Source organism: Canis lupus, unplaced genomic scaffold, assembly GCF_011100685.1.
Source record: "Canis lupus familiaris isolate Mischka breed German Shepherd unplaced genomic scaffold, alternate assembly UU_Cfam_GSD_1.0 chrUn_S637H799, whole genome shotgun sequence".
In the NCBI taxonomy this organism is placed as follows: domain Eukaryota; kingdom Metazoa; phylum Chordata; class Mammalia; order Carnivora; family Canidae; genus Canis; species Canis lupus.
This window is the reverse complement of record NW_023331580.1, coordinates 4693-31694: the sequence shown is the minus strand read 5'-3', so window position 1 is coordinate 31694 and position 27002 is coordinate 4693. Positions and strand designations below refer to the sequence as shown.

At 41.8% G+C, this 27002-nt stretch overlaps 1 protein-coding gene and 1 pseudogene across 4 annotated transcripts; both read left to right on the top strand.

Moving 5' to 3' along the window:
- The first annotated feature begins 1786 nt into the window (after positions 1-1786).
- Positions 1787-5061, top strand: LOC119879333 (annotated as a pseudogene).
- Positions 5062-7181: 2120 nt separating this feature from the next.
- Positions 7182-26488, top strand: LOC119879334 (zinc finger protein 512-like). 4 transcript variants are annotated; one of them, XM_038589665.1, is made up of 10 exons: positions 7182-7336; positions 7877-7935; positions 20906-21087; positions 21726-21821; positions 22121-22204; positions 22842-22966; positions 23885-23971; positions 24386-24487; positions 25095-25262; positions 26256-26488. In XM_038589665.1, the coding sequence occupies exons 1-10, from the start codon at positions 7307-7309 to the stop codon at positions 26457-26459; spliced, it is 1137 nt and encodes a 378-aa protein (XP_038445593.1). In that variant the 5' UTR covers positions 7182-7306; the 3' UTR covers positions 26460-26488. The 4 variants fall into 4 exon arrangements, with proteins under 4 accessions (XP_038445593.1, XP_038445592.1, XP_038445594.1 ...); XM_038589664.1 differs by having other exon boundaries at positions 7183-7336; positions 20903-21087; positions 26256-26487; XM_038589666.1 differs by lacking the exon at positions 7877-7935 and having other exon boundaries at positions 7194-7336; positions 20903-21087; positions 26256-26487.
- The last annotated feature ends 514 nt before the right edge of the window (positions 26489-27002 follow it).

The following is a 27002-nucleotide window of genomic DNA, read 5'->3' as shown; positions in this document are numbered from 1 at the left end:
GGACCACATCTGCAACATATAAAATCTTCAGAATTATGCAAAGAGACAAAGCTTCACGATGTGAAAGCTATGGAATTCAATCCCGAGCAGCAGTTGCAAGATGTGAAATCTCCCGAGTTAGGCAAGGGAACAGGTATGCTTCAAGGTATGCAGTCTTTTGAGCTCAATCCTGGGCCACAGCTACAAGAGATAAAATCTGAGTTGTGCACAGATGTGAAGCTTCCATATGAGCAATTTCTGGAATTCAAGCATGAGCCTAAATTACAAGGTGGGAAATCCTCTGAATTGAATCCAGGGCCACAGCTTCAGTGTACAAATCTTGTGGCATTCAGCACTGGGCCACAATTGAAAGGTGTAAAATCTGAGTTGAATCCTCAGCCGGGGCTTCAAGGTATAAAATCTCAGGTGTTCTGCCTTGGGCCACATGTGCAAGGTGTGAATTCTTCTGCATTTATTTCAAACCCAAAACTGCAGTGCGTAAATTCTTTTGGATGCAACCCTGAGCCACCTTTGCAAGGTATAAACCCTTCTGAATTAACTTTAGCTTCAAAACTTCAAGGTATGAAGTCTTCTGAAGTGAGTTCAGGGACAGAGATTGCAAGTGAGACATCTATGGTGTTCAACCCTGACCGGCATTTGCAAGATATGAAATCTGAATTGATTCCAGGGTCGAAGTTTCTAGGTGTTGCACCTATGGAATGCAACCCTGGGCCACAGATGAAGTGTGTAAATTCTTCTGAGTTGAATGCAGAGCCAAAATTACAATGTGTAAATTCTATGGGGTGCAAACGTGGGCCACTTTTGGAAGGCGTACAGTCTTTTGGGTTGACTTCAGGGACAAAATGTCAAGGTATGGGATCTGAGGTGAATCCAGGGACTAAGAAGCAAAGTGAGACATCTGTGTGTTCAACTTGGAATCACATTTGCAATGTTTGAAATCTGAATTGATTCCAGGGTCAAAGTTTCTAGGTGTAGCACCTATGGAATGCAACCCTGGGCCACAGGTGAAGTGTGTAAATTCTTCTGAGTTGAATCCAGAGTCAAAATTACCATGTGTAAATTCTACGGGGTGCATACTTGGGCCGCCTTTGCAAGGTATACAATCTTTTGAGTTGACTTCAGGGATTAAATGTCAAGGTATGGGACCTTTTGATTTGAATCTGGGAAAGAAGTTCTAGGTGTAAAATCTGTTATGTTCAACCCTATGCAACATTTACAAAATGTGAAATGTGAATTGACTCCAGGGACACAGTTTCAAGGTATAACATCACGGGAGTTCAACTGGGGCCCACAGCTGCAAAGCATGAATTCTTCTGATTTGAAACCAGGGTTAGAACTTCAATGCATAAATTCCATAAAGTTTAATCCAGGGCCACAGATGCACGGCACAAAGCCCTCTGAAACTAACCCTACATCAGAATATCAAGGTACAAAATCTATTCTGTTCAACGCTGGAGCATATTGGCAAGGTGTAAAATCTTCTGAGTTAATTCCAGGGACAAAGTTTCCAGAAATCCAGTTTTTGGAGAATCACTGTGGGTCACAGCCACAAGTTGTACAGTCGGTGTTCACTTTAGGCTCTCCGTTAAATGGTATGAAATCTGTGTTATTTTTACCAGAGCCACTGCTTAACGATGTAAAGTCGGTGGAGATGAACAAAGAGCCACTGCTTTGTGGTGCAAATTCTGTGAAACTGATTTCAGGCTCCGAGCTGCAAGACTTGAAATGTGAGATGTTTGCACTAGAGCCATGTTTTAAAAAAATGAAATATGTGGAGTTAATCCAGGGCCACATCCTCAAGGTATGAATTCTGAGGAGTTGCCCTCACACCTTAGACAACATAGTGTGAGATCTGTGGTGTTTGCACCAAAGCTGTGTTTTCAAGATGTGAAATCTCTGGAGTTGAAACCAGGACCGCAACCTCAAAATGTGAATTCTAAGGATTTGAATTCTTGCCTCCGGCAGAAATCTGTGGTGTTTGAATCAGAGCCACGTTCTCAAGATGTGAAATCTTTGAAATCAAACCTATTGCCACATTGTCAAAGTGCTAATTCTTTAGGGTTGTCAACATGCCTCAAGTCACCACATGCTAACTCTGAGGCCTTTGCACCAGAGCCATGTTTTCAAGATATGAACTCGGTAGAATTGACACCAGGGTTCCAACAGCAAGGTACGAATTGTCGAGAGCTGACTTCAGGATGGCAAGGTATGAAATCGGTGGTGTTGGCACCGGAGGCAACTAAAAAGTTTGCACCAGGACCATTGTTGACTAGCGTTAAATTTTCAGATTGGTCTCCAGAATCACAGCAACGAGATGAGAAATCTTTGGAGTTTACTCCAGATCCAAAGTTGCAAAGTATAAAACATGTGAAATTGTCCTCAGCCTCTCTACAGCAAGATACAAAATCTGTAGAGTTAGCACCGGGGGCACTGCTTCAAGGAAAAAAGCTGAGATGCTAAATCGGAAAAGAAGCTATCAAATCACAGACTCTGAGATAATCCCTAGGCCAGGGCATCAGTTTGTAGAATGTGCAGAGATGATCCCGACACCAAAGCATCAAGTCCCTAAATCTATGAATTTGATTTCAATACCAGTTTATCACATCACAGAAAGGTTGGCACATCAAGGCAACGAAACCACAGAAAAATCTGTGGAGCTGACCCCAAAGCCAACAAGTAAAGCCATGGATTCTTCAAGAGTGCCTCTAAGGCTAGATCTTCAAGTACCAGAATCTGTTGATCGGACTCCAGTGCTAAGGAATCAAGGTTCTAAATCCTCGAAATTAACCCTAAAGAAAAGCTACCAAATCCCAGAAACTCTAGAGTTGCTCTCTGAGTCACGGCCTCAACTTAGAGATTTGAGAGAGTTACATACAAGGCCACTGCAGCAAGCTGTAGGATCTGAAGAGATTACACTAGAGCCCAGGCATCACACTACAGAAACTGTGGGATTGACCTCCAAGGCAAGGCAAAAAGGGAAGGAATTCCTCGGAGTGACCCCAAAGCCAGTAAGCGAAACCACTGGATATTCAGAGAGATGTCCTAGGCCCTATCCTCAAGCACTAGAATTTGTGGAGGTGATCTCTGAGAAAAGACTGCGAAGAGGAGAATCTGAGGCACTGATTACAAAGTCATTGCATCATGTTCCAGAATCTCCAGAAATGACATCAGGGCTAGGATATCAAGTTCCTGAATCTGTGGGTTTAACCTCTAGGCAATGGCTTCAAAGGAGACAATCTTTAGAGTTGCTCCAAAAGCAAACAGGTCAAGCTGTAGGACACACAGAGTCTGTAGAGCTCACATCTGAGACATGGCAGCCAGGGGATGGATCAGTGGGGCTACCACAGTCACAGAATCAAAGTATAAAATATTCACAGAGAGCTCCAGGAGTACGGGCTCAAATTACAGAAGTTATGAGGATTAGTCCAAAGCCACTAGATCAAGTCCCAGGATCCACAAAGACACAGCTTCAAGCTGCGCTCTCAATAGGAATAACCCCGGGAGCCCCCCAAAAAGTTACTGAGTATGTGAAAGTGACTCCTGGGCCACCACTTCAGGTTGTGAAGTCTGTAGCATTAACCCCAGGGCCAGCCTTTCAAATGATAGACTATGTTCAGCTGACCCCAAAACTGCAAGATGTGAGACCCTCTGAGTTTACCTCAGAGCTGTGGTTGCAAGTGTAAAATCTAAAGAATTAACCACAGAGCCAACACACCAAATTTTGGACATAATGAAGTTGACAGGCTTTCAGATTGTAAAGACTGTGTTAATCCCATGGCCACCACTTCAAATTGTAAAATCTGAGGAGTTAGCACCAGGGCCAATTCCTCAGGTTGTAGAACAATCGAGTAGCATTAGGATCAGCGATAGAAGTAATAGATTGTTTGGATCTTCAAGAAATTGTAGAACCCGTGGAATTAACTCCAAGGCCAAATACCCATGTGAAATCTGCAGAATTACTCTCACAGCCAGCATGTCCCTTTGAGGAGCCTGCAGTGTTCACTCATGAACAAGGGCTTCAGGCTGTGAAAGCAATAGGGATAAAAATAAGGCCTCCTCAAATGATGGAATCTGAGGATTTGAATCTAGGACAGGTATATCAGAATAGGGAATGTGAGGATTTTACATCAAGAGAGGAGTTAAATAGGGAACTATTTCTCTAGATTTCTCCATAACTCTTCCACTGAGACTAGCATCAGCAGTCCCTCTGAGAGTAGCCGTTGCAGTCCCTCTGACAGGAGCCATCAAAGTCCTTCTCAGAGGAGCCATCACAGTCTCTCCAAAAGGAGCCATAAGGGTCCCTCCAAGAGGAAATTTTGCCGTCCTTCTGAGAGAAGATGTCGCAGTCCCTCTGAGAGAAGCCATCGAAGTTCTCCTCAGGGGAGCCATCACAGTCCCTCTGAGAGGAGCCATCTCAGTCTCTGAAAAAAGCCATCGCAGTCTCTCTGAGAGGAGTCATCAAAGTGCCTCTGAAAGGAGTCATTGCAGTCCTCCTCAAAAGAGCCATCACAGTGCCCTCCGAGACGAGACATCACAGTCTCTGAAAAAAGCCATCACAGTCTCTCTGAGAGGGGTCATCAGTCCTTCTGAGAGGAGCCCTGCAGTCTCTCTTGAAGGAGGCGTCACAGTTCCTCTGAAACAGCCATTGCAGTCCTTCTCAGAATAGTCATCACAGTCCCTCTGGGAGGAGCCATCACAGTCTCTATGTAAGGAGCCATCAGAGCCCTTCTGCGAGAAGATGTTGCAGTCCCTCTGAGAGGAAACTTCGCAGTCCCTCTGAGAGTGGCCATCGCAGTCCCTCTGAGAGGAAACTTCGCAGTCCCTCTGAGAGTGGCCATCGCAGTCCCTCTGAGAGGAGCCATCAAAGTCCTTCTCAGAGGAGCCATCACAGTCTCTCCAAAAGAAGCCATCAGGGTCCCTCCAAGAGGAAATTTTGCAGTCCTTCTGAGAGAAGATATCGCAGTCCCTCTGAGAGAAGCCATCGAAGTTCTTCTCAGGAGAGCCATAACAGTCCCTCTGAGAGGAGCCACCACAGTCTCTGTAAAAAGCCATCGCAGTCTCTCTGAGAGGAGCCATCGAAGTGCTCTCTGAAAGGAATCATTGCAGTCCTCCTCAAAAGAGCCATCACAGTCCCTCTGAGAGGAGACATCACAGTCTCTGAAAAAAGCCATCGCTGTGTCTCTGAGAGGAGTCCTCAGTCTTTCTGAGAGGAGCCCTTGCAGTTTCTCTGGAAGGAGCCATCACAGTGCCTCTGAAACAGCCATTGCAGTCCTTCTCAGAAGAGCCATCACAGTGCCTCTGAAACAGCCATCGCAGTCCTTCTCAGAACAGCCATCACAGTCCCTCTGAGAGGAGCCATCACAATCTCTATGTAAGGAGCCATTAGAGCCCTTCTGCGAGGAGATGTTGCAGTCCTTCTGAGAGTAGACGTCGCAGTCCCTCTGAGAGTGGCCATCGCAGTCCCTCTGAGAGGAGCCATCAAAGTCCTTCTCAGAGGAGCCATCAGAGTCTCTCCAAAAGGAGCCATCAGGGTCCCTCCAAGAGGAAATTTTGCAGTCCTTCTGAGAGAAGATTTTGCAGTCCCTCTGAGAGAAGCCCTCGAAGTTCTTCTCAGGAGAGTCATCACAGTCCCTCTGAGAGGAGCCATCACAGTCTCTGAAAAAAGCCATCGCAGTCTCTCTGAGAGGAGCCATCGAAGTGCCTCTGAAAGGAGTCATGCAGTCCTCCTCAAAGGAGCCATCACAGTCCCTCCGAGACGAGACATCACTGTCTCTGAAAAAAGCCATCGCAGTCTCTCTGAGAGGAGTCCTCAGTCCTTCTGAGAGGAGCCCTTGCAGTCTCTCTGGAAGGAACATTCACAGTGCCTCTGAAACAGCCATTGCAGTCCTTTTCAGAAGAGCCATCACAGTGCCTCTGAGAGGAGCCATCGCAGTCCCTATGTAAGGAGCCATCAGAGCCCTTCTGCGAGAAGATGTTGCAGTCCCTCTGAGAGTAGCATCAGCAGTCCCTCTGAGAGGAGCCATCAAAGTCCTTCTCAGAGGAGCCATCACAGTCTCTCCAAAAGGAGCCATCAGGGTCCCTCCAAGAGGAAATTTCGCAGTTCTTCTGATAGAAGATGTCGCAGTCCCTCTGAGAGGAGCAATCGCGGTCTCCTTCAGAAAACTTATCACAGTCCCTTAGAGGGGAGAGGACATGGCTTTTTAAAACAATTTTTTAAAATTTTTATTTATTTATGATAGTCACACACACACACACACAGAGGCAGAGACACAGGCAGAGGGAGAAGCAGGCTCCATGCACCGGGAGCACGATGTGGGATTCCATCCCGGGTCTCCAGGATCGCGCCCTGGGCCAAAGGCAGGCGCTGAACTACTGAGCCACCCAGGGTTTCCGAACATGGCTTTTTTGAGAGAAGACTGCAGGGGTCCTCTGAAAGGAGCAGTTGCAGTTCCTCAGAGAGAACTCCTTGCAGTACCTCTGAGAGGAGTGGATCCAGTCACTCTTAGAGGCAAGACACAATCATTCTGAGCAGAAGCAGCACAGCCCCTCTGAGAGGGGCCAACAGAGTTAGCCTGAGAAGACCCATTTCAGTCCCTGTAAGAGAACCTGTCAGGGTTCTGCTAAGGAGAGACTCAAGCACAGCTCCCGTAAGGAGAGGCTCAGGCATAGTTCATCTAAAGATTTCAAGGGTTATTCAAACATGTCTGTTAGAGACCACACACAAAATACCCCAAAGCAGGGCAAATTTAGAGGCATAAATCTAACAGATGAGAAGAGATCCGCCCCCATTATCCATTGACTGGCTCAAGTCTTCGGCGAGCTAACCTTTTCCTGGCTTTCCTGCTCAGCCACTGTCTCCAATACCTGCACCCTCAGCAAAGAGCATCAATGCTTGTGTATCCGTGGGGGGAGGGAGGGCGGGAATGGGTTTGTAATTTCTCTAAGATAAATAAAGGGGCAATCAATAATTGATCTCCATCTAGAAAGATCACTCGTCGTACTGGGTGGGGAATGAAGGGTGGAGGGGCTTTCGGTGTCGGGCAAAGCGATAGAGCGGCAGTTAGGGGTTCCGAGGCCAGGTTGGGGCTCCAAGCCCCACCTACAGTTTCCCGGGGCGGGGTCTCAGAGGAGGAAGGCGCGTCACTCACTCCGGCCGCAGCCCCCTCGGAAGCTGCCAGGCGGAAGTAGACGTTCAGACTTGGGATTGGCGGCGCCAACTGCACATCCGGGAGACGAGAGGAGAGCGGAAGTGGCGTTGGTCTGGCCGGAGGCCTTGGATGGATTTGTTAGGCGTGGAGAGGGAGTGATGTCTTCCAGACTCGGTGCAGTACCCGCCGTGAGTTTCTCAGTTTGACCGTTATGCTTTACGGGGAGCGCTGTGGAGCCCGCAGCACGCGGTCCCTTGCTTTTGTCCCATGCTCAGAATTGGTTTTCTCAGAGCCCATCATAGGCCCCACCCTTCTAGGTCAGATCTACCTGTCTCCCTCTTTTCCCACCCACTTATCGCTGACTTGTTCCCCACCTCTCTGGACTCAGTTTCTCGCCAGATTGCTATTAATTTCTATTCCTTTTGTATACCCAGTACATTCCATATCCGTTGTCCTCACTTTTCGCCTCCCTTTAGAATCTTTACCTGGGACAGGGCTTTGGGAATGGGGGAGATGATAGACTACGGTGTTGTCACCTGCCTTAACTCAGTTGGAAGACAAGACGGCACACTTTCCTTAAGAGGTCTTACCTTTTTCCGTTTGAGGTAGCTGCCAGGGGAGAGCTTCATTTCTTCTGGGCACAGGGGGATTTCTTTTTTTTTCTCTTTCTTTTGTGGTAAGGGTTCAGAGGTTTCTAGCAATTCACTCATGTGCTTGCGATTTGCTAGACGCCGGAACCCACATCCTTTAAGCAGCAGAGGAGCACGAAGATCGTGGGAGCTAAGAAGTAAGTGAGATTTTCTGGGGTTCATTGACTTTTGAGCACTTGAAGTGTGGCCAGTGTGGTTGAGGAACTGAATTTTTCATTGTATTTAATCTTAACTTTAAATAGCCACCTGTAGTTAGTGCCTACCTGATAGGACAGTGATCTAAACCTAATGTAGGGGAGAAGAACCTAGCTTGCAAAGAAAAGCACAAATTATATTAAAAATGGAATGTATGACTTAGTGTACCTTGCATGTCCTCAGACATCAAATATATACTCATGAATACATTGATGAACAAGGGAAGGATGGATAAAAATGGTTGTAAGAAATCCTTTTATTTTCAGACTGTTTGGCTTTAAGACTGGTTTATTATTTCGTAGACCGTGCTAACCTTTTCCGTTTTTGTTAGTACAAAAGGGGTTCTTATTAACTAGATACTCTTTGGAAGGAATTAATTCAGATAACATTTGCTGAATATCTGTTATGTGCCAGCTGTGTAGTAGGTTAGATATACAGATAAAACACAGAATACTCTAAAAGGGGAGATAGGCAAATACATCAACATGATTCGGTGTAAGTAAATATTTTTAAATAGGAATTTATTTATTTATTTATTTTTTTAAAATATTTTTTTAAATTGTTATTTATTTATGATAGTCACAGAGAGAGAGAGAGAGGCGCAGAGACACAGGCAGAGGGAGAAGCAGGCTCCATGCACCGGGAGCCCGACGTGGGATTCGATCCCGGGTCTCCAGGATCGCGCCCTGGGCCAAAGGCAGGCGCCAAACCGCTGCGCCACCCAGGGATCCCTAAATAGGAATTTAATATAGTATTTGGGGATGGGGAGTGATAGTTCAGAATGGAAGAGTTGCCAGAGCAAGTTACTCCTAAACAGACTTGAAAGTTATTATTCCTTAATAATGCAGTTAGCCAGAAAGAAAAGGTATTTCTTCATAGAGAAATAGAATGTGTGAACAGCTAAAAGCATTAAATGGAATAGCAAGTGGGTAATGGTTAAAAAAATAAAAAGATTAATAGGTCCTTATCTTTAATCTGAATCAAAATCATTGGAATTAGGGCATAGGAATCCTTTTTTTTTTTTTAAAGATTCATTCATTCATTCATTCATTCATTCGAGACAGAGAGATGCAGAGACATAGGCAAGGCGAGAAGCAGGTTCCCTGCAAGGAACCTGATGCAGGACTTGATCCCAGGATCCCGGGATCATGTCCTGAGCCGAAGGCAAATGCTCAACTATTGAGCCATCCAGGCGTCCCAGGAATCCTTTCTAACTGACTTTCTAGGAGATTGTGGAGTTTGAGAACCATTGGTGAGAGGTGAGACCAGAAGGGACTAGAGAATGAAACCCTAGAGAACATCAGCATTTAAGGATTGGGTAGGATGAACAGAGGTGGGCAACCCAGGTGGCTCAGCGGGTTAGCGCTGCCTTAGGCCCAGGGCCTGATCCCCGGGATCCAGGCCCACGTCAGGCTCCCTGTATGGGGCCAGCTTCTCACTCTGCCTGTGTCTGTGTCTCTGCATCTCTCTCTCTCTGTCTCTCAGGAATAAATAAAATCTTAAAAAAAAAAAAGAACAGAGGCTGCAAAGGAAATTGAGAAGAACAAAAATAATTTTGTAATGAAGTCTTAAGTAGTTCCACCTGGAGAATGAACTAGAGTCTCTGAAAAATTCTTGATAGGGCAGAAAGGAGTTTGAAAATTGGTTAAACTTTTCACTCTTGTGATTAGAAGCTGAGACTGGGGGAGAGTGCCATAGTCAACAAATTATAAAGTCACTACAATTAAGATCCTATTATTTAAAACAAAATCATTTTCTTGCCATATTTATGGAAAGGGAAGTTTAGGATTAATATGAGATTTTGTAAGCAATCAAGTACCCTCATTTGACAAGTATTGTAAAACACTCGTTTTTGTTGAGTCCTTTGGAAATAAAAGAGACCTAGGGGGAGTGATTTCTTAACCACGTTGATTAATTCCTAAGATGTTAATCATGCTGATCATATGAAGTATTGTTTTTTTAGTTGTTGTTTTTAATGTGCTTGTGCCTATTCATGAGAAGGGATATGGGTATATTTGAGTCCTACACTGACAGTGAAGAAATTCCTATGGTGACAGTTTACTAAGAGGAGTCAGAGGGGACTTGACTCTTATTGGCCTCTTGATACTAGCAAGTCTTCCAAGTAGAGATTTTTCCCATTGTTTTGGATGGTGGGTTTTGGTCCTAGAGTACTGCTAATTCCTGTTAAAATTTTTTATACTTTTACTGAGGTATCATTGAATTACAATAGAATGCATCTTTACAGTATACATATTTAAAGCATACAGTATGATCAGCTCTTTTTTTTTTTTTTTTTTTTTAAAGATTGTGTTATTTATTCATGAGACACACTGAGAAAGAGAAAGAGAGAGAGAGAGAGAGTCAGAGACACAGGCAGAGGGAGAAGCAGGCTCCATGCAGGGAGCCTGACGTGGGACTTGATCCCGGGTCTCCAGGATCAGGCCCTGTGCTGAAGGCGGCGCTAAACGGCTGAGCCACCCCAGCTGCCCTTTTTTTACATTTTTTAAATTTAAATTCAATTTGTCAACATAGAGTATAACACCCAGTGCTCATCCCATCAAGTACCCTCCTCATTGCCCATCTCCCAGTTACCCCATCCCCCCCACCAACCTCCCCTTTTTCAATCCTTTGTTTGTTTCTCAATTAGGAGTCCTCATGGTTTGTTTTCCTTTCTAATTTTTCCACCTCAATTCCCCCCTTTCCCTCTTATAATCCTTTTCACTATTTCTGATATACATGTATGAGTGAAACCATACTGATTAGCTTGACATATGTAAATAACCGTAACAGTGTCACCACAGTCCAGATAACATTTCTATCCTCCCCCCAAGTTTTTTTTTGGTTCCTTTGTCATCCATTCCTTCTCTACTCCTGTTCCCAGACAACACTGACCTTTTCTTTCTGTCACCATACAGTGGTTTGCATGTCTAGTATTTTATATAAATGAAATCGGGTAGTATGTTCTATTTTTGCATGATTTTTTTTCATTCAAAATAATGGTTTTGAATGAGAACTAATTTTTATTGCTGAATAGAATTTCATTATAGATATACCATGATTTGTTTAGCCATCTTCCTTGATGGACATTTGGGTTATTTTCATTCTGGGAGTATTAAGTAAAGCTGTTCTGAACATCCATGAGCACATCTCTGTGTGGGAAATATTTTTTTTCTTTTTCTCTGATAAATCACTGAGATGATACTGTTTTACCAAGATATGCCCATCTTAGTTGATTGGTCATGTCTGGAGTATGTTAAACTTTTAAAAAAAATTGCCTGTTTTTCTAAATTGGTGGTATAATTTTATATTACTACCAGCAGTGTATAGGAAGAAGTTCTTTACTTTTTAGCCAATTTTAAGGGTGTATAGTGGTGTTTCATTGTGATTTAGTTAACATTTTCCTGATGAATAGTGATATAGACATCTTGTTCATGTGCTTAATTAGCCCTTTCATATATCTTCTGGGAAGTACCTGTTCATATCTTTTGCCCATTTAAAGATTTGTTTTTGGGGTTCCTGGGTGGCTCAGCAGTGAGCGTTCTACCTTTGGCTCAGGGTGTAACCCCGAGTCCGGGGATCCCAGGATTGAGTCCTGCATCGGGGCTTCCTGTATGGAGCCTGCTTCTCCCTCTGCCCTGGGTCTCTGCCTCTCTCTGTGTCTCTCATGAATACATAAATAAAATCTTAAAAAAGAAATAAAGATTTTGTTATTTATTTACTTGATAGAATATGAGAGAAGGAATGAACACAAGTAGGGGAGAGGGGGTAGAGGGAGAAGCCGACTCTTTGCCAAGCAGGAAGCCTGACTTGGGGCTTGATCCCAGGACTGGATCATGACCTGAGCTGAAGACAGAAGCTTAACCGAGACACCCAAGCACCCCTCTTTGGCCCATTTAAAAAGTTGAGTTGTCTGTCTTGCTATGGAATTGTAGTATTTTAAAAATTATATTCTGAATACAGTATCTTTGATAGATGTGTCTTGAATATTTTCTTCCAGTCTCTGGTTTTGCATTTTATTTTTCTAATGGTATTTGTATGTATGTATGTATGTATGTATGTATGTATGTATGTATTATTTACTTTTAAAGATTATTTACTTTTTAAAACACTGAGCCACCAGGCATCCCTTTAATGGTGTGTTTTAAAGATCAGTAGTGTTAATCCAATCATGAAATGGGCAAAAGACATGACAGAAATTTCACAGAGGAAGACATAGACATGGCACCAAGCACATGAGAAAATGCTCCGCATCACTTGCCATCAGGGAAATATAAATCAAAACCACAATGAGATACCACTCACACCCATGAGAAGGGGGAAAGTTAACAAGGCAGGAAACCACAATGTTGCAGAGGATGTGGAGAAAGGGGAACCCCCCTACACTGTTGGTGGGGGATGTGAACTGGTGCAGTCACTCTGGAAAACTGGTGGAGGTTCCTCAGAGTTAAAAAATAGATTTGCCCTAGGACCCAGCAATGCATGCTCTGGGGTTCACCCCAAAGATACAGAATGCAGTGAAATGGCATGACTCCTGCACCCAATGATATAGCAGCAATGTCCACAATAGCCAAACTGTGGGAGGAGCTTGTGTCCATTGAAAGATGAATGGATAAAGAAGATGTGTCTATATATTACAATGGAATATTACTCAGCCATTAGAAATGACAAATACCCACCGTTTGCTTCGACGTGGATGGAACTGGAGGGTATTATGCTGAGTGAAGTTAAGTCAGAGGGACAGACATTATATGGTCTCATTTATTTGGGGAATATAAAAAATAGTGAAAGGAATCTAAAGGAGAAAGGTGAGAAATGAGTGGGAAATATCAGTGAGGATGACAGAATATGAGAGACACCTAACTGGGAAACAAGGGGTGGTGGAAAGGGAGGTGGGCCAGGGGTTGGGGTGACTGGGTGATGGGCACTGAGGGGGACATCTGACAGGGTGAGCACTGGGTTATGCTATATGTTGGCAAATCGAACTCCAATAAAAAAATACAATAAATTAAAAAAAATAATTAATTTTAAAAATCAATAGTTTTATTTATTTTTTTAAAGATTTATGTTTAGTTTACCAAGAAAAGGGATGAGCAGAGGGAGAGAATTCTGAGCAGACTCCCAGCTGTGTGTGGGGCCCAACTTGAGGCTCATCCCAGGACGCTGAGATCAGACATGACCTCAGCTGAAGCCAACTCAATTAACTTAGCACCGAGGCGCCTTGAAGACCAACAGTTTTAATTTATCATCAAAATAATTAAAATGTTATTTTTTCCTTCTATATGTCATGCTTTTTTTGTATGTATTTGAGAAAACCTTGCCATCCCCCATTTGCAAAGAGTTTTTCTCCTTTTCTAGACTTTTTAGGTTTTACATTAGATATATAACTCGTTTAGAGTTAATTTTTTGTGCATGGTGTGTCCTAAGAATCAATGCCAATTTCTTTAAATTTTGTATATTCTGTTGTTAAGACTTTCTTTTCCTTATTCAATTGCATTGGCACCTTGGTCAGTAATTATGTAAACGTATATATGTGTGGGTCTGTTTCCGGACTTCTTATTCTGTTCCGCTGGTGTTATAATTCTATCTTTTTGCCAATACTAAAACTGTCTTGATACTGTGAGATTAGAGTAAGTCTTGAAATCAGATGGGGTAAGTCATCTAACCTCTATTGTTCTTTTTAAAAGTTGTTTATTTATTCTAGTTTCTTTGTCTTTTTACATAAATTCTAGAGTTAGTTTGTCAATTTCTATAAAAAGAAGCATGCTGGAGTATTGATGAGTATTATATATTGAATCAGTATATCAGTTTGGGGAGAATTGCAATTTTAAACAATACTGAGTTTTCTGACTTATGAGCATGCTGTATTTTTTCCTTTATTTAGATCCCTAACTTCTCTCACCAACATGCTGTAGTTTTCATTATAAGAGTCTTGGTTATCTTTGTTCGATTGTTCTTAGGTGTTTTTTTGTGTGTGTGGTTTTTAATATTACGTAAATAATAACTTTTAATAAGGTCCATTTCTAGTTGCTTGCTGCTAATATGTCAGTCTAGCCACAGGATTGTCAATTTTTGTTGATCTTTTTAAGAACCAGATTTTCTGTGCTGTCCTAATTCATGAATTCCTCCTCTTTGTTATATTTTTCCTTCTATTTTGGGGTTTACTTTGCCCTTTGTAAGGTATCTAAAGATGAAAGTCTTGTCAGGAATTAGATTTAGGTCTAATTTTGTAATAGGGGTATTTAGAGCTTTTAAGTTTCCTTCTGAGTGCCGCTTTGGTTGCAATCCACAAATTTTGATATGTGTTATTTTTGTTGTTACTTTGTATTTCTCTTGTGATTTCTTTTTGAACCTATGAATATTTTACAAGGAGATTATTTAATTCAGGATTTATTTTTATTTTTATTTTATTTTATTTTATTTTTTTATTTTTTGAGTATTTTTTATTTTTAATATCTTACTGATCTTGATTTCTAATTTAATTCTGATGTGGTCAGAGAATACACGTACGATTTCCTCTTTTTATTTTGTTAAAGATTTTATTTATTTATTCATGAGACAGAGAGAGAGATAGAGAGAGAGGCAGAGGACACAGGCAGAGGGAGAAGCAGGTTCCATGGAGGGAGCTGGACATGGGACTCGATCCTGGGTCTCCAGGATCAGGCCCTTGACTGAAGGCAGCGCAAAACCACTGAGCCACCGGGGCTGCCCGATTTTCCTCTTTCTAAGTTTAGAGTTATGCTCTATGTTGTTGAATGCACAATGTCTACTTGAAAAGCATGTATATTCTGTAGTTGTTGAATGTGGTGTTCAATAAAGTGATCTGGAATAAGGTAGCTAATATTGTTCAGAGTCTTCTATGTCTTTACTGACTTTTTTGTCTAGTTCTATCACTTCCTGAAAGAAGAAGGTCTTAAAAATTTCCTTCTAAGACTATAGAATTGTTATTTTTTTGCTTTAATTCTATCAGTTTTGCTTTGTGTACTTTGATCCTCTACTGCTAGCCACATAAAATGAGGAATTGTGTCTTTGTGATGATTTGTTACTTTTATCATTATGATATGTGTCTATTTCTATCTCTGGTGATACTCTTGTCTTGAAGTCTGTTTTATCTGGTATCAAAATAGCCATTTCAGACTTCTTCTGTTTGCTGATTGTGTAGTTTTAATTTTTTCATCCATTTATTTCCAGTCTCTATATGTTTTTACACTGAAAGTGTGGGGACACATGGCTGGCTCAGTTGGAGGAGCATTTGACTCTTGATCTCCGGGTCACGAGTTCAGGGGCCACATTGGGTATAGAGATTACTTAAATGTATTTAGAAAAAAGAAAAGAAAGTCTGCCCTTTTGGCACAATTTACACTTAGTTGACCCTTGAACAACACAGGGGTTAGGGATGCTGACCACAACACAGTTGAAAATCCACTCCCCCCAAAAGTAACTACTAATAGCCTATTGTTGCTGGAAGCTTACTGATCACATGAACAATTAACACATATTTTGTGTGTTATACATATTATATACTATGGTGTTCTTACAATAAGTAAGCTAGAGGAAATAAAATATTATTAAAATGACAAGGAAAAGGGGGGCACCGGGTGGCTCGGTGGTTGAGTGTATGCCTTTTGCTCAGGTTGTGATCCCAGGGTCCTGAGATTAAGTCCGGCATCGGGCTCCCTGTGGGGAGCCTGCATCTCCCCTCTACCTATGTGTCTGCCTCTCTCTCTTTCTGTGTCTCATGAATAAAAAATCTTTTTTAAAAAGTTTATATTATTTATTGACCATTTACAATACTGTACTGTATATTAAATAAAATCCATGTATAAGTGGATCCATACAGTTCAGACCCGTGTTGTTCAAGAGTAGTACTAGAGTACTAGAGTATTGCCTTTTTATTCACCTCTTACACAGTACTCTGACTTTTTAAACTGGAGTGTTGAGACCATAAACATTATTTTTTTATTTTTATTTTTTTAACATGTAACGTTTTAACATTTATTGAGGATTCTTGCCCAATCTGGAGACCATAAACATTTAAATTAATTATTGATATGGTTGGATTTAGGTCTGCCATTTTATTACGTGTCTTTGTACCCTGTTTTTTTCCTTTATACGTTCTTTTGGATTATTTGAATATTTGGTGCCTGATTTTAGTTTACTGATTTTGACTCTTTCTCTTTCTCTCTTTCTCTTGTGTGTAGTGGTTGCTCTAGGAAGTATAATATACATACCTATTGTTTCATAGCGTTGAGTTAATATGCTACCACTTTGCTTAATGTAGAAGCTTTACACCATATAGATTGTTTAACCCCTGCCTGCTTGACCAATAAGTTATAGCTATCATAAGTATTACATTTACATTATGTTGAGAAAACTCTACCAGAGAATGTTTAAAAATGTGTTTTAAAGAGTGTTTTCTGTTGTTGTCAGTTGTTAACGTATTTACCCAGCTATTTACCATTTCTTTTGCTCTTCGTGCTTAAAAATCCAGATTTCTCTCTGGCCATCTTTTTCCTTCATCATATCTGGAATAATTTCCATTAACATTTCTCATAGAGCAGGTCTGCTAACAACAAATTTCGTTTTCTCTTTTTCTTGTGAAGAAGTATATCTAAGCATTATTTTTCACTGAGTATGAATTTTGGTTTGCCCAAATCATTTTCTTAGGATTTTATTTTATTTTTTTTTAATTTTATTTATTTATGATAGTCACACAGAGAGAGAGAGAGGAGAGAGTGAGAGAGAGAGGCAGAGACACAGGCAGAGGGAGAAGCAGGCTCCATGCACCGGGAGCCCGACGTGGGATTCGATCCCAGGTCTCCGAGGATTGCGCCCTGGGCCAAAGGCAGGGGCTAAACCGCTGCGGCCACCCAGGGATCCCTTGTTCTTAGGATTTTAAATGATGTTATCTATCTTCTGTTCTCCTTGGTTTTCGTTGAGAATTTTTGTGATCAGTCAAACCATTGTTTTCCTATATGTGATACGTCATTTAAAAAAAATATTTTCTTCATTATTTGAGAGAGAGAGACAGAGATAGCAGAGAGAACATAAGAAGGAGCAGAGAAGGATAAGCAGGCTATATGCTCAATGTGGGGCTCGATCCCAGTGTCTGAGTCTAAGGCAGACTCTTAACCAAGTGAACCACCCAGGTGCTCCCCTGTAATATGTCATTTTTAAAGCCTGCTTTCTAGAATTTTAAAAAATCTTTGGGTCTGAACAGTTTTCTTTCTTTCTTTCTTTCTTTCTTTCTTTCTTTCTTTCTTTCTTTTCTTTCTTTTCTTTCTTCTTTCTTTTTTTTTTTTAAAGATTGTATTTATTTATTCATGAGAGACAAGGAAAGAGGGCAGAGACACAGGCAGAGGGAGAACCAGGCTCCCTGCAAGAGGAGCCCGTAGTGGGACTCGATCCTGGACCCTGGATCATGCCCTGAGCCAAAGGCAGACACTCAACCACTGAGCCACCCGGGCATCCCGGTTTTGAAATTTTCATCAAGATGTGTCTAGGTGTGTTTTTTTCTTTGAGTTTATTCGTGTTGAGTATTTGTTGAGCTCCTAGAATCTATAAATTTATGTTCTCATTAATTTCGGTGATTTTCTACCATAAATTTTTTCAAATGTATTTTTTGTGCCACAGTCCTCGTTTTCCTTTCCTTCTGGGATTGTGGCTACACTTAAGTTAGACCTTTTGGTATTGACCCACAGGTGGTTGGGGCTCTGTTTACTCTTTTTCAACCTTTTTCCTCTTTGTTTTCAAGATTGGATTAATTTGTCTTCAAGTTCTTTCCTTTGTCATCTCCATTCTATTATTGAGCCCATTCTGGTTTTATTTCAAAACACTGTATTTTTCAGTTCTAAATTTCAAATTAGTAGTTTGCCTGGGTGGTTAAGTATCTACTTTCAGCTTAGGTCTTGATTCTAAGGTCCTTGGATCGAGCTCCATATCAGGCTCTCTGCTGAGGGAGAGTTTCTCCCTCTCCTTCTGCCTGCTGCTCTCCCTGCTTGTACATGTGGTCTCTCTTTCTCTGTCAAATAAATAAATAAAATATATTAAAAATTCAATTAGTTCTTTCTTATGGTTTTATTTTTCTCAGAATTTCTACCTTGTCCTTCATTTCAAATGTGTATTCCTGTATTGCATGGGGCATAGTTGATAATTGTTGCCCTAAATTTTTTATACTTCTCGCATCTGGATCATCTTGGGGTTGACATTTGTTCATTTCCTATTCCTTTCAGAATTATGCACATTTTCCGATTTTTTGTGTATTACATCATTATGGAATTTATTCCTAAGATAGTGAATGTTATTTGTATAGACTTTGGGTCTTTTTATAATTTTCTGGGGGATTGGCTAATTGAATTCAAATAAATAAAAAAGAATCTTCTGGGTGATCATTGCTGTTTTTCTTTTAGCAAGTAACCTGTTCAGACCATAGTTCTGTCTTGCTTTCTGAGGGTATTGGTTCAGTCTTAGTTTCATTCTTTGAGTCTTTGCTATGTTGGTTTACCTCTGCTTAAATTGCTTAGGGGTTCGTCTGAGACTTTTTCAGGTATTTCAAGTCTTGTTTCATTTCTCCAAGCTTTTGATACATTGGTTTGGGTCTGTCTTTTACTAGCAGCTCTCAGGTTAATCTGGTGTGCAGCTTGTTCATATCTTATTTCATTTTTCAAAGCCTTTGCTAAGCTGGTTTGGGTATGCTCCACACATATGAGATTTGGAATTAAGCCATGATTTGTGTAGATTCATACAGAGAATTATGAGATCATCCTCCTTGTCTGTCTCTTCTCCACAGTTTTCTTACACAATTTTGTCCATGGAGATCCCTTTTCCAGGTTTCTCTTGGCAGAAAGATAGAGTTTCTAGAGTTTCTATTAGAATTTAGGCTGCCTATGCTGCTCTGCAAATGGGGCCCACCCTTAATTGCAGAGCCATGTGAGGAAAAACAAAAAATGGGGAAACACATTCAATATGAGTCACTTCTCCTGATTTTGATTCCCCTCCACAATCCACCTGCTTTGTTTACTTTTCGGAGTCGAGGATTTTCAGTTGTGATCAGCAGGAGGGATGGGTCGTAGTGGCCTTATGCACTGCGGCAGAATGATAACTTCACTGTATTAAACTTTTTTGTAATTTTGGATCTCATGTGCAAAGAACTGAAAATCATTCTTCCCTGTTCATAGCATACTGACATCAGCAGTCCCTAGTATTTTGTTTTCTTTATTTCCATTCCCTTTCAAAGACAACGGTGTTAGCGAGTTTGATATTTGTCCTTAAATATTTATGAATCCTTGTAAAGTAGCTAGTGTTGTTTACATGTATACTAGTTTTTAATTTACCACATTGAAGTTAAATCTTGTTCTATTACTTTTTCCTTTTTCTTCTAATGATTTATTTATTTTTGGAGAGAGAGAGCGTGCATGTGTGTACATGCTCAGGGTAGAGGGCACAGGGAGAGGGAGAGAGAGTCTCGAGCTGATTCAGCACTGAGCAGTGAGTCTGACTCAGGGCTCGATCTAACAGCCCTGAGGTCAGGGCCTGTGCCAAATCTGAGTCAGATGCTTAATGAGCTGTGCCACCCAGGCATCCTTGTTTTCTAATTTTCATTCACCAGTATGCTTTTCAGTTATGTTCATGTCTTATGTATAGAAAAGGTTTGTTGCTGGGATGCGTGGATGGCTCAGGGTGTGATCCTGGGATTCAGGGATCGAGTCTCGCATTGGGCTCCTTGAAGGGAGTCTGCTTCTCCCTCTACCTATGTTTCTGCCTCTCTCTCTTCTGTGTCTCTCATGAATAAATAAATAAAATCTTTAAAAAAAGAGAAAGTTTGTTGCTTCCAACAACTACATACTATTCCATAACAGGCATATATCACATTTTATGTATAGATTTTCTTAAGAAAGGTCATCTGTGTTACTTCCAACTCCTTCCTACCACAAACCTCTATGTGATTCTTATCTGGTCTACCTCTAACGTGTTATCTTGAATCTGCCAACTTACCTATACTACCAAACTCTCGTTCAAGTCCTTTTACCTCTTCCCTGTACTGTTAACCCCTCTTCCTTTATTCACTCTTCCTCCATGGGCCATCTTCCTTTTTTTTTTTTCTTTTCATCTTCCATATAGCATTCAGAGTGACCGTTCTAAACCATAGACCTAACACAGGCCTTACACAGATCTTTAGCTGGAAAAGGGAATGTCTCGAGGTCCTTGGACAATACTTTGAGAACTGCTGCTCTTCTGTGCATTCTGAACCACCTAGAAGACACTTTGTAGTTAATAATGTCTGTTAACTACATAGTTACTGGTCTTAGATTTGAAAATTTGGATCTGGCTTACCTCAGACAAGGTAGCAGTGTTCCCTGAACTATGGGAGCTAAGAATCATGTTGCCTAAGTGAGACAGGATAACTGTGACACCAGGTTTAGGGAGAAGGCTAAGGTAGAGGGAAGATGGGTCAAACGAGGGCCCCACAAACGGTTCTTTTCCTCCTGTAGTCTCAGGGATACTATTTAGTTACTGTGCTTCTGTCAGAGAAATAGGGAGGCCTGAACATACCTGGTTCCAGATCCAGGAGCTCTTCTGAAGGGTCATAGAACACATAGAACACATATTACCTTGACTTCTTTCTTTTCTTTGATCAACCTAGGACAGAATGCCTATATGGGCTGCAGAATAATCATGAATGGACTGCTTTCTCATTATAATGAAGTATAATTTTTATATACTGCATTTGATCAACGATTGTATTTGTTAGATTACAATCTCAATTCTGTTTTTATTATGAAGTTTCTTAGTTTTTGCATAGATAACCAACTTGTCTTCTGAGGATATAAATAATTAAAGGAACTTAACTCTAGATCCTCCTTTGTGGTATATATATCTATATATCTATATATATCTATGTCATATTAATAGCAGGCCGCAGTGCTCCATAAAGGATAATAGTTTCCAGTACACTATCCCTCACGATGACTCCTTAAGCGGCTCATCATCTGCCTCTTCATGTGAGCCAGTGAGTGATTTTCCACCATCCTTCCGAAAATCTACCTACTGGATGAAGATGAGAAGGGTCAAGCCAGCTGTTGCTTCCCGTGTCGAAGGTATCAGTATCTCTGTCATGTTTCAAAGGCAGAGTACTCCCCAGGGAGCTGTTGTAAATGGCTCTTAAAGTATTAAGTATCACGTATGTGTTTCTCACATTTGTGTTAGGCTGCCACATACTATCAGCTTTGTGAACTGTCCTTCTATCTTAGAGTGAAATTCTGCTAATCTTAGTCCTGTAGGTTAGACCAGTGTCAGCCTGTCCCCTAAAAATGATTTGGATCTCTTTCCCACTGTTCCAGTTTGATCCTCTGTCGATGCTTAGGGTGATTCTAGGTACAGTTGTCTTGGTGGGCATGGTGTCAAGGGTCCTGAGCAGCCCTTTTCCTGGAACAATTCTTCTTCAGTGTGAGCCTCGATTCAAGACCAAAGAAAGGACACTGCCTTCAGGCTCTTATTATTCATAGGGAACAATTGATCACTTGGGATGGAGAATAGTGAAAAGGGAAAAGGGGAGGTTGTGTAAGTTGGTGAAGTTTTACCAACTCCCTAAAAATGTCACAGCACCTCTGTGAGGCCTGTGCTCGCTCGTGAGCTTTCTCTGTGGTGGTCTTGTGAGTGATGTTTTGAAGGCAGGCCAAGATGTTCACTTGGAAGCCATACTGAGGGTTTTGTTTGTTTTCCTCTGGTATTTCAGGGTCTGGTGGAATATCAACCAAAGGAAAAAGGAAACCCAGGCAGGAAGAAGATGAAGATTATCGAGAATTTCCTCAGAAGAAGCATAAGCTTTATGGTAAGGGAGTAGTGTGGCTCATTCTCTTTCCTTCGGTGCCTGGGCTTTATTCCTTAGAGGTGAAAGAGAGAAAGCCCTTAGGTTTTGACCCTTGGAACCCTAGTGAGCCTTTTGATTTTTTGGCAAGGAATGGCTTCCGTCCTGACCTTACCTGTTGTTTTTTTCTGTTACAACTTAAGAGGGTCAGTTGGTTGAGGGAGTGGGGCACAGGGTATTGGGAAGAGGAGGGAAGAGATTTTGGTAGTAGAGAAGGGGTAGCAAGGTGATATGTTAGGCTTCAAGTTTCTGTCTTGCGTCAGGGAGGAAGCAACGGCCTAAAACTCAACCTAATCCCAAATCCCAGGCTCGTCGTATTCGGAAGGAACCACCAGTTTATGCAGCAGGTATGTTTTCTGCTGGACGCATTGGGTACCTAGTGCTCACACTCTTGGTGGTGGCGGCGGTGGTGGTGGTATTAAAGGAATGATGTAGCAGGGTTTCTTTAAGGAGGCAGTTCTTAAGGGCATGAGTTTGGAAACCAGTCAGACACTTGTTGAAGTTTGGCTCTTAATTAGCTTTCTGGCCTGCTGCCCTCTAGTTAACTTCTGCAAGCTTCAGTTTCCTTGCTCTCCATAGGGGTAATGAAGGCAGTCAGAATTTTCGAGGAGACTAAATGGGATAAAAACACTTCACAAAGTCTCAAGCACACCTGTGGCTTGCTATATATCTCGGATCCCGCTGTTAGATGCTGCTAGGAAAATGTTGCCCATTGTCAGTCGTACCTCAATAAAGCTAGAAAAAACAGGCGCTTAGAGCTTTTGAGTGGTTCTTAGATGGTTTTTATCATGGGGAAGAAGTAGGAGTTTCAGAAACTCCTGATTGTCTGAAAACAGATTATCTGTAGAAATCATCTGCAGCAAGGTTCTTTTCCCCAGGAAGGGGGGGAAACCATTTTATGATACTTTTACTAAGCTTCAGGATTTGCTTTTCCTGTCCAGAGAATTGTGAAGATTATGGGGTGTTCCTTTTTCTCCTTTGTAGGCAGTTTGGAGGAACAATGGTACTTAGAAATCGTGGATAAAGGCAGTGTCTCCTGTCCTACCTGCCAGGCGGTAGGGAGGAAGACAATAGAGGGCTTAAAGAAACACATGGAGACGTGCAAACAGGTTAGAGATTTTGTGGCATTTTGTGATGGTTGTGATCTTTTCCCATACCTTAGACATCTTTCGCCGTCAGGTATACTGATTACACAGGAGAAAAAGCAGCATTGTGTTATAAGGAAAACCTAAGCTTTTGAGTCTGACAGACTTGGGTTTGAATCTTCACTCAGCCACTCACTGTCGTTTAGCTTTTCAAATGTGGGCCTTGGTTTTCTCATTTAAAAAAAGAGAGAGAAGGATCCCTGGGTGGCGCAGCGGTTTGGCGCCTGCCTTTGGCCCAGGGCGCGATCCTGGAGACCCGGGATCGAATCCCACATCGGGCTCCCGGTGCATGGAGCCTGCTTCTCCCTCTGCCTGTGTCTCTGCCTCTCTCTCTCTCTGTGACTATCATAAATAAAATAAAATAAAATTAAAAAAAAAAAAAAAGATTAAAAAAAGAGAGAGAAAGGGTACCCCGGGTGGCTCAGCAGTTTAGCATTGCCTTGCCTAGGGCGTGATCCTGGAGACCTGGATCGAGTCCCATGTGGGGGGCTCCCTGCATGGAGCCTGCTTCTCCCTCTGCCTGCGTCTCTGCCTCTCTCTCTCATGAGCAAATAAATAAAATCTTAAAAAACAATAGAGAAAAAATTATTTTGTGTAGTCCCAGAGAGGTTAAGAAAGAAAGAATATGTGCTAAGTGCCCATCCCATCACTCCACAAATAATTGACACTTAGTAAATGGTAATTCTTGCTACTTTAAAAATGCGTTGCAGTTTACTTCTTTACCCTTGAGGACATGACACTGAGGTTGTGGGATTTTGAGATTCATTGACTGTTGAGTTTGGGAAATGAGGGAGATACAGACAAGAGCTTCTGAGTAGGATTTTGTAACATTCTGTTTCTCCGTTGAACAGCCTGGCACTGAGCAGTCTTTCTTCCTCGTAGGAAATGTTTACTTGTCATCATTGTGGGAAACAGCTTCGTTCACTGGCAGGGATGAAGTATCACGTCATGGCAAATCATAATAGCTTGGTAAGAGTATCTTCGGTACCGTATGAGCCTGTGTGGTTGGTGTTTGGATGTCTTTACACAGATAAGTGTGGATAACCCAGCGGAGGTGCCTAGGTTCTGGGGCTTTATAGGGGTCTAAAAACACCCTTTCGATAGAAGAGTTACACAAAATGAAATCCTTGGTGGGTATTTGTGTGTTTTGGTTAGCCTCAAGGGTTCATCTCCTGGAAGATAGAGCCTCTGAACTCTTATTTGCATTGCATTTGCTTCCTTGTCTGTCTAGGAGAAGATGGAGAAAGCCGGGAGTCAGATAACTAAGCTTCATGGGCATCGGCTTAGGTGCTAGTCCAGTCCTTGATTCTCCTATGATATAATTTTTTTCTGTATCTGTCTTTCCTGTGAATCATCTTCTTGTCTGCTTCTCTTGCTTTCTAGCCCATTTTGAAGGCGGCTGGAGATGAAATAGACGAGCCAAGTGAGAGGGAACGGCTCCGAACGGTTCTAAAGAGACTGGGAAAGCTCAGGTGCATGCGTGAGGTAAGAGCCCAGGGACAGCACCTCCTTCGGCCTGGAGTCTTGAGTCAATGTCTTTCTGTTACTTTCTTCCATTTCTCCTCCTTCTCTCTTGTAGACCTTGTCTGTGTCACCTTACAGCATAAGAGTGGCTCCTGCTTTTCCAGGTGTTTTGAATTCATTAATAGTTCTTTATTTTCTTTCTCATCTCCACAAACTTATTTTTCTCCCCTTTCCCTTTGTTGGAGGTGTTTCTTGACCATCTTTCTTCAGTGTGATGAAAAGGCTCCTAGCAGTCTCCTTGTGAGGAGCTTTGGCATTGCTGGGTGTTTGCTACTGGGGTGCAGTTGAGTCACAGACCAGAGAGGACGCTTTGCCACGGAGGAGACGGACAGTGCTAGTTTACTGAATGCCGACTCAACTGATTGAACATGACTCTTGGTGGTAGACAGGACAGCTGTTAGGGCAGGGACAAGGGACAAGGAAGGGTTGTGCAAATGGGAGATGTTGGAGAGGGTCTAGCGATATCAGAGGATCTGTGTGGTGGTTGAGTCCTTTGTGGCTGTTTAGAAATTGAGAAATCACGTCAAAAGATGTAAGATTATAGTTCAGGCCTCTCTCCTGTATTCAGAGCTGTTCTAGTAGCTTCACCAGCATCATGGGATATCTGTACCATGTCAGAAAATGTGGCAAAGGGGCTGCAGAGCTGGAGGAGATGACCCTGAAATGTCACCACTGTGGAAAGCCATATAAATCGAAGGCTGGACTTGCGTATCACCTGAGGTCAGAGCATGGGCCTGTGAGTACTGATTACTTTCCAGACCCTGTTTGGGGATCTATTTTGTGGTGACTACTTACCTTACATCCTCCCATACATCTTTGGTTCCTCATTTGTATCCCTTTTTAATCTTTGAATGCTTTTGTTTTCTCTTTCGTGTTTTTCCTTGGTTCTCTAATTTCTGCCTTTTGAACATAATTAGGTTAGAGAAATCAAAGTTCACTGTATAATCTGTGCAGAAGTAAACTCATTATTATATTTTTAAAGCGTAAGGCATTCCCCTTTAGCTAGAAATTTTGTGGAATTCTCTGTCCAGCTCGTCTTCTATCCCCATTGTTTTGTTTTGACTTTTTTTTCTTGATTTCTAGGCTTGCCCCACTCCTGTTTTTTTTTTTTTTTTCAAGGTAAATCAATGGTCCCATTTTTTAGTGTACAGTTTATAAGAGTTTTGACAAATCCATACAGTTGTATAGTCCCCACCACAGTCAAGATATAGAAGGATTTGACCACTGATCTATTTTCTGTCCCTATAGATATGCTTTTAAAAATTAGATCTACAAAGTACCTTCACATCAGCGTGTAGATTAGCGTTTGATTGAATAACTGGTGACTGTGGCCTAGTCAGGGTAACACATCAAAAAACCATCACACTCAGCATGACATAAATTTCCTTCTTTGGTTTCTTCTAGAAATTTTAGAGTAATATGGTTTATATTTGATTCATTTTCAGTTACTTCTTATATGTACTATGAGATATGGATTGAGGTTCATGTCTTTGCACATGGCTATGTCTTGACCCTTAACTACTTCGCTTATTGAAGGAACAGATTTTATCCTAAGAAGTTTTTTCTTTTTTCCAATAAAATATGCATTAAGGTGGTGGAGCTTTATGCTAATGGAAAGCAAGCAAGTAAATAGCTTTGGTACTTAGAGCAGGAGGGATAGCTTTTAATCATTGGCTCTTAATGAACCCCACTTCTCAGGCCTGTGTTTTGCTATGTCTCATTCTTGCAGATCTCATTCTTTCCAGAGTCAGGACAGTCAGAGTGCTTAAAAGAGATGAGCCTGGAGCCAAAGAGTGGGGGTCGAGTTCAGAGGCGTTCTGCCAAGATAGCTGTGTACCACCTGCAGGAGCTGGCTTCTGCTGAACTGGCCAAGGAATGGCCTAAGAGGAAGGTGCTTCAGGATTTGGTACCTGATGATCGGAAGGTAAAGTAGAAACTTGTATTAACTTAGAACCATGTCTAATACTGTGCTTATGTACGGAAAAGTAAATGCACTTGAGTACATGATAAATGATATTTTGCTTCTTTATTTTTAGAGATGGGATATGTTTAATCCACTTTCAGTGTTTGGATTCATGTGGGTCCTAGAGAGACAGTCTGTTCCAGAAGTTTCTTAAGGAACCCCATTATTTCTGGTCTACTTCCCGAGGGAACCAGAATTCCCAGATTAGTCTTTTGCTTAGTTGTTGCCCAGCATGTTTCCACTTTGTTAGTTCACATGTGGGAGTCTATATTTAGTTAATGCTTTCCATTTGTTTTTCTAGCCACAGAACTCCTCTCCCCACGCACTCTTTTTTCCAAATGAAAGCTTATCTAAAACACCAGTATGTGAAATAACTGAAAATGGAGTCACTCCAAATAACTAGAGGTAGTGAGCCCAAAGCCTTGTCTACTTGGCCTTCTCCTTGATACTTTTATCATTACCTCCATGGTTCCAAGTGTACTTGTGAGTGGTACAGAACCCAGCTTGGAAGCC

Coding starts and splice junctions, on each gene's coding strand:
- LOC119879334 (XM_038589664.1), top strand. CDS start 7,307: ATGTCTTCCAGACTCGGTGCAGTACCCGCC. Junction 21,822..22,120: donor GAAGAAGCATAAGCTTTATG/GTAAGGGAGTAG, acceptor GTCTTGCGTCAG/GGAGGAAGCAACGGCCTAAA. Junction 22,967..23,884: donor ACATGGAGACGTGCAAACAG/GTTAGAGATTTT, acceptor TCTTCCTCGTAG/GAAATGTTTACTTGTCATCA.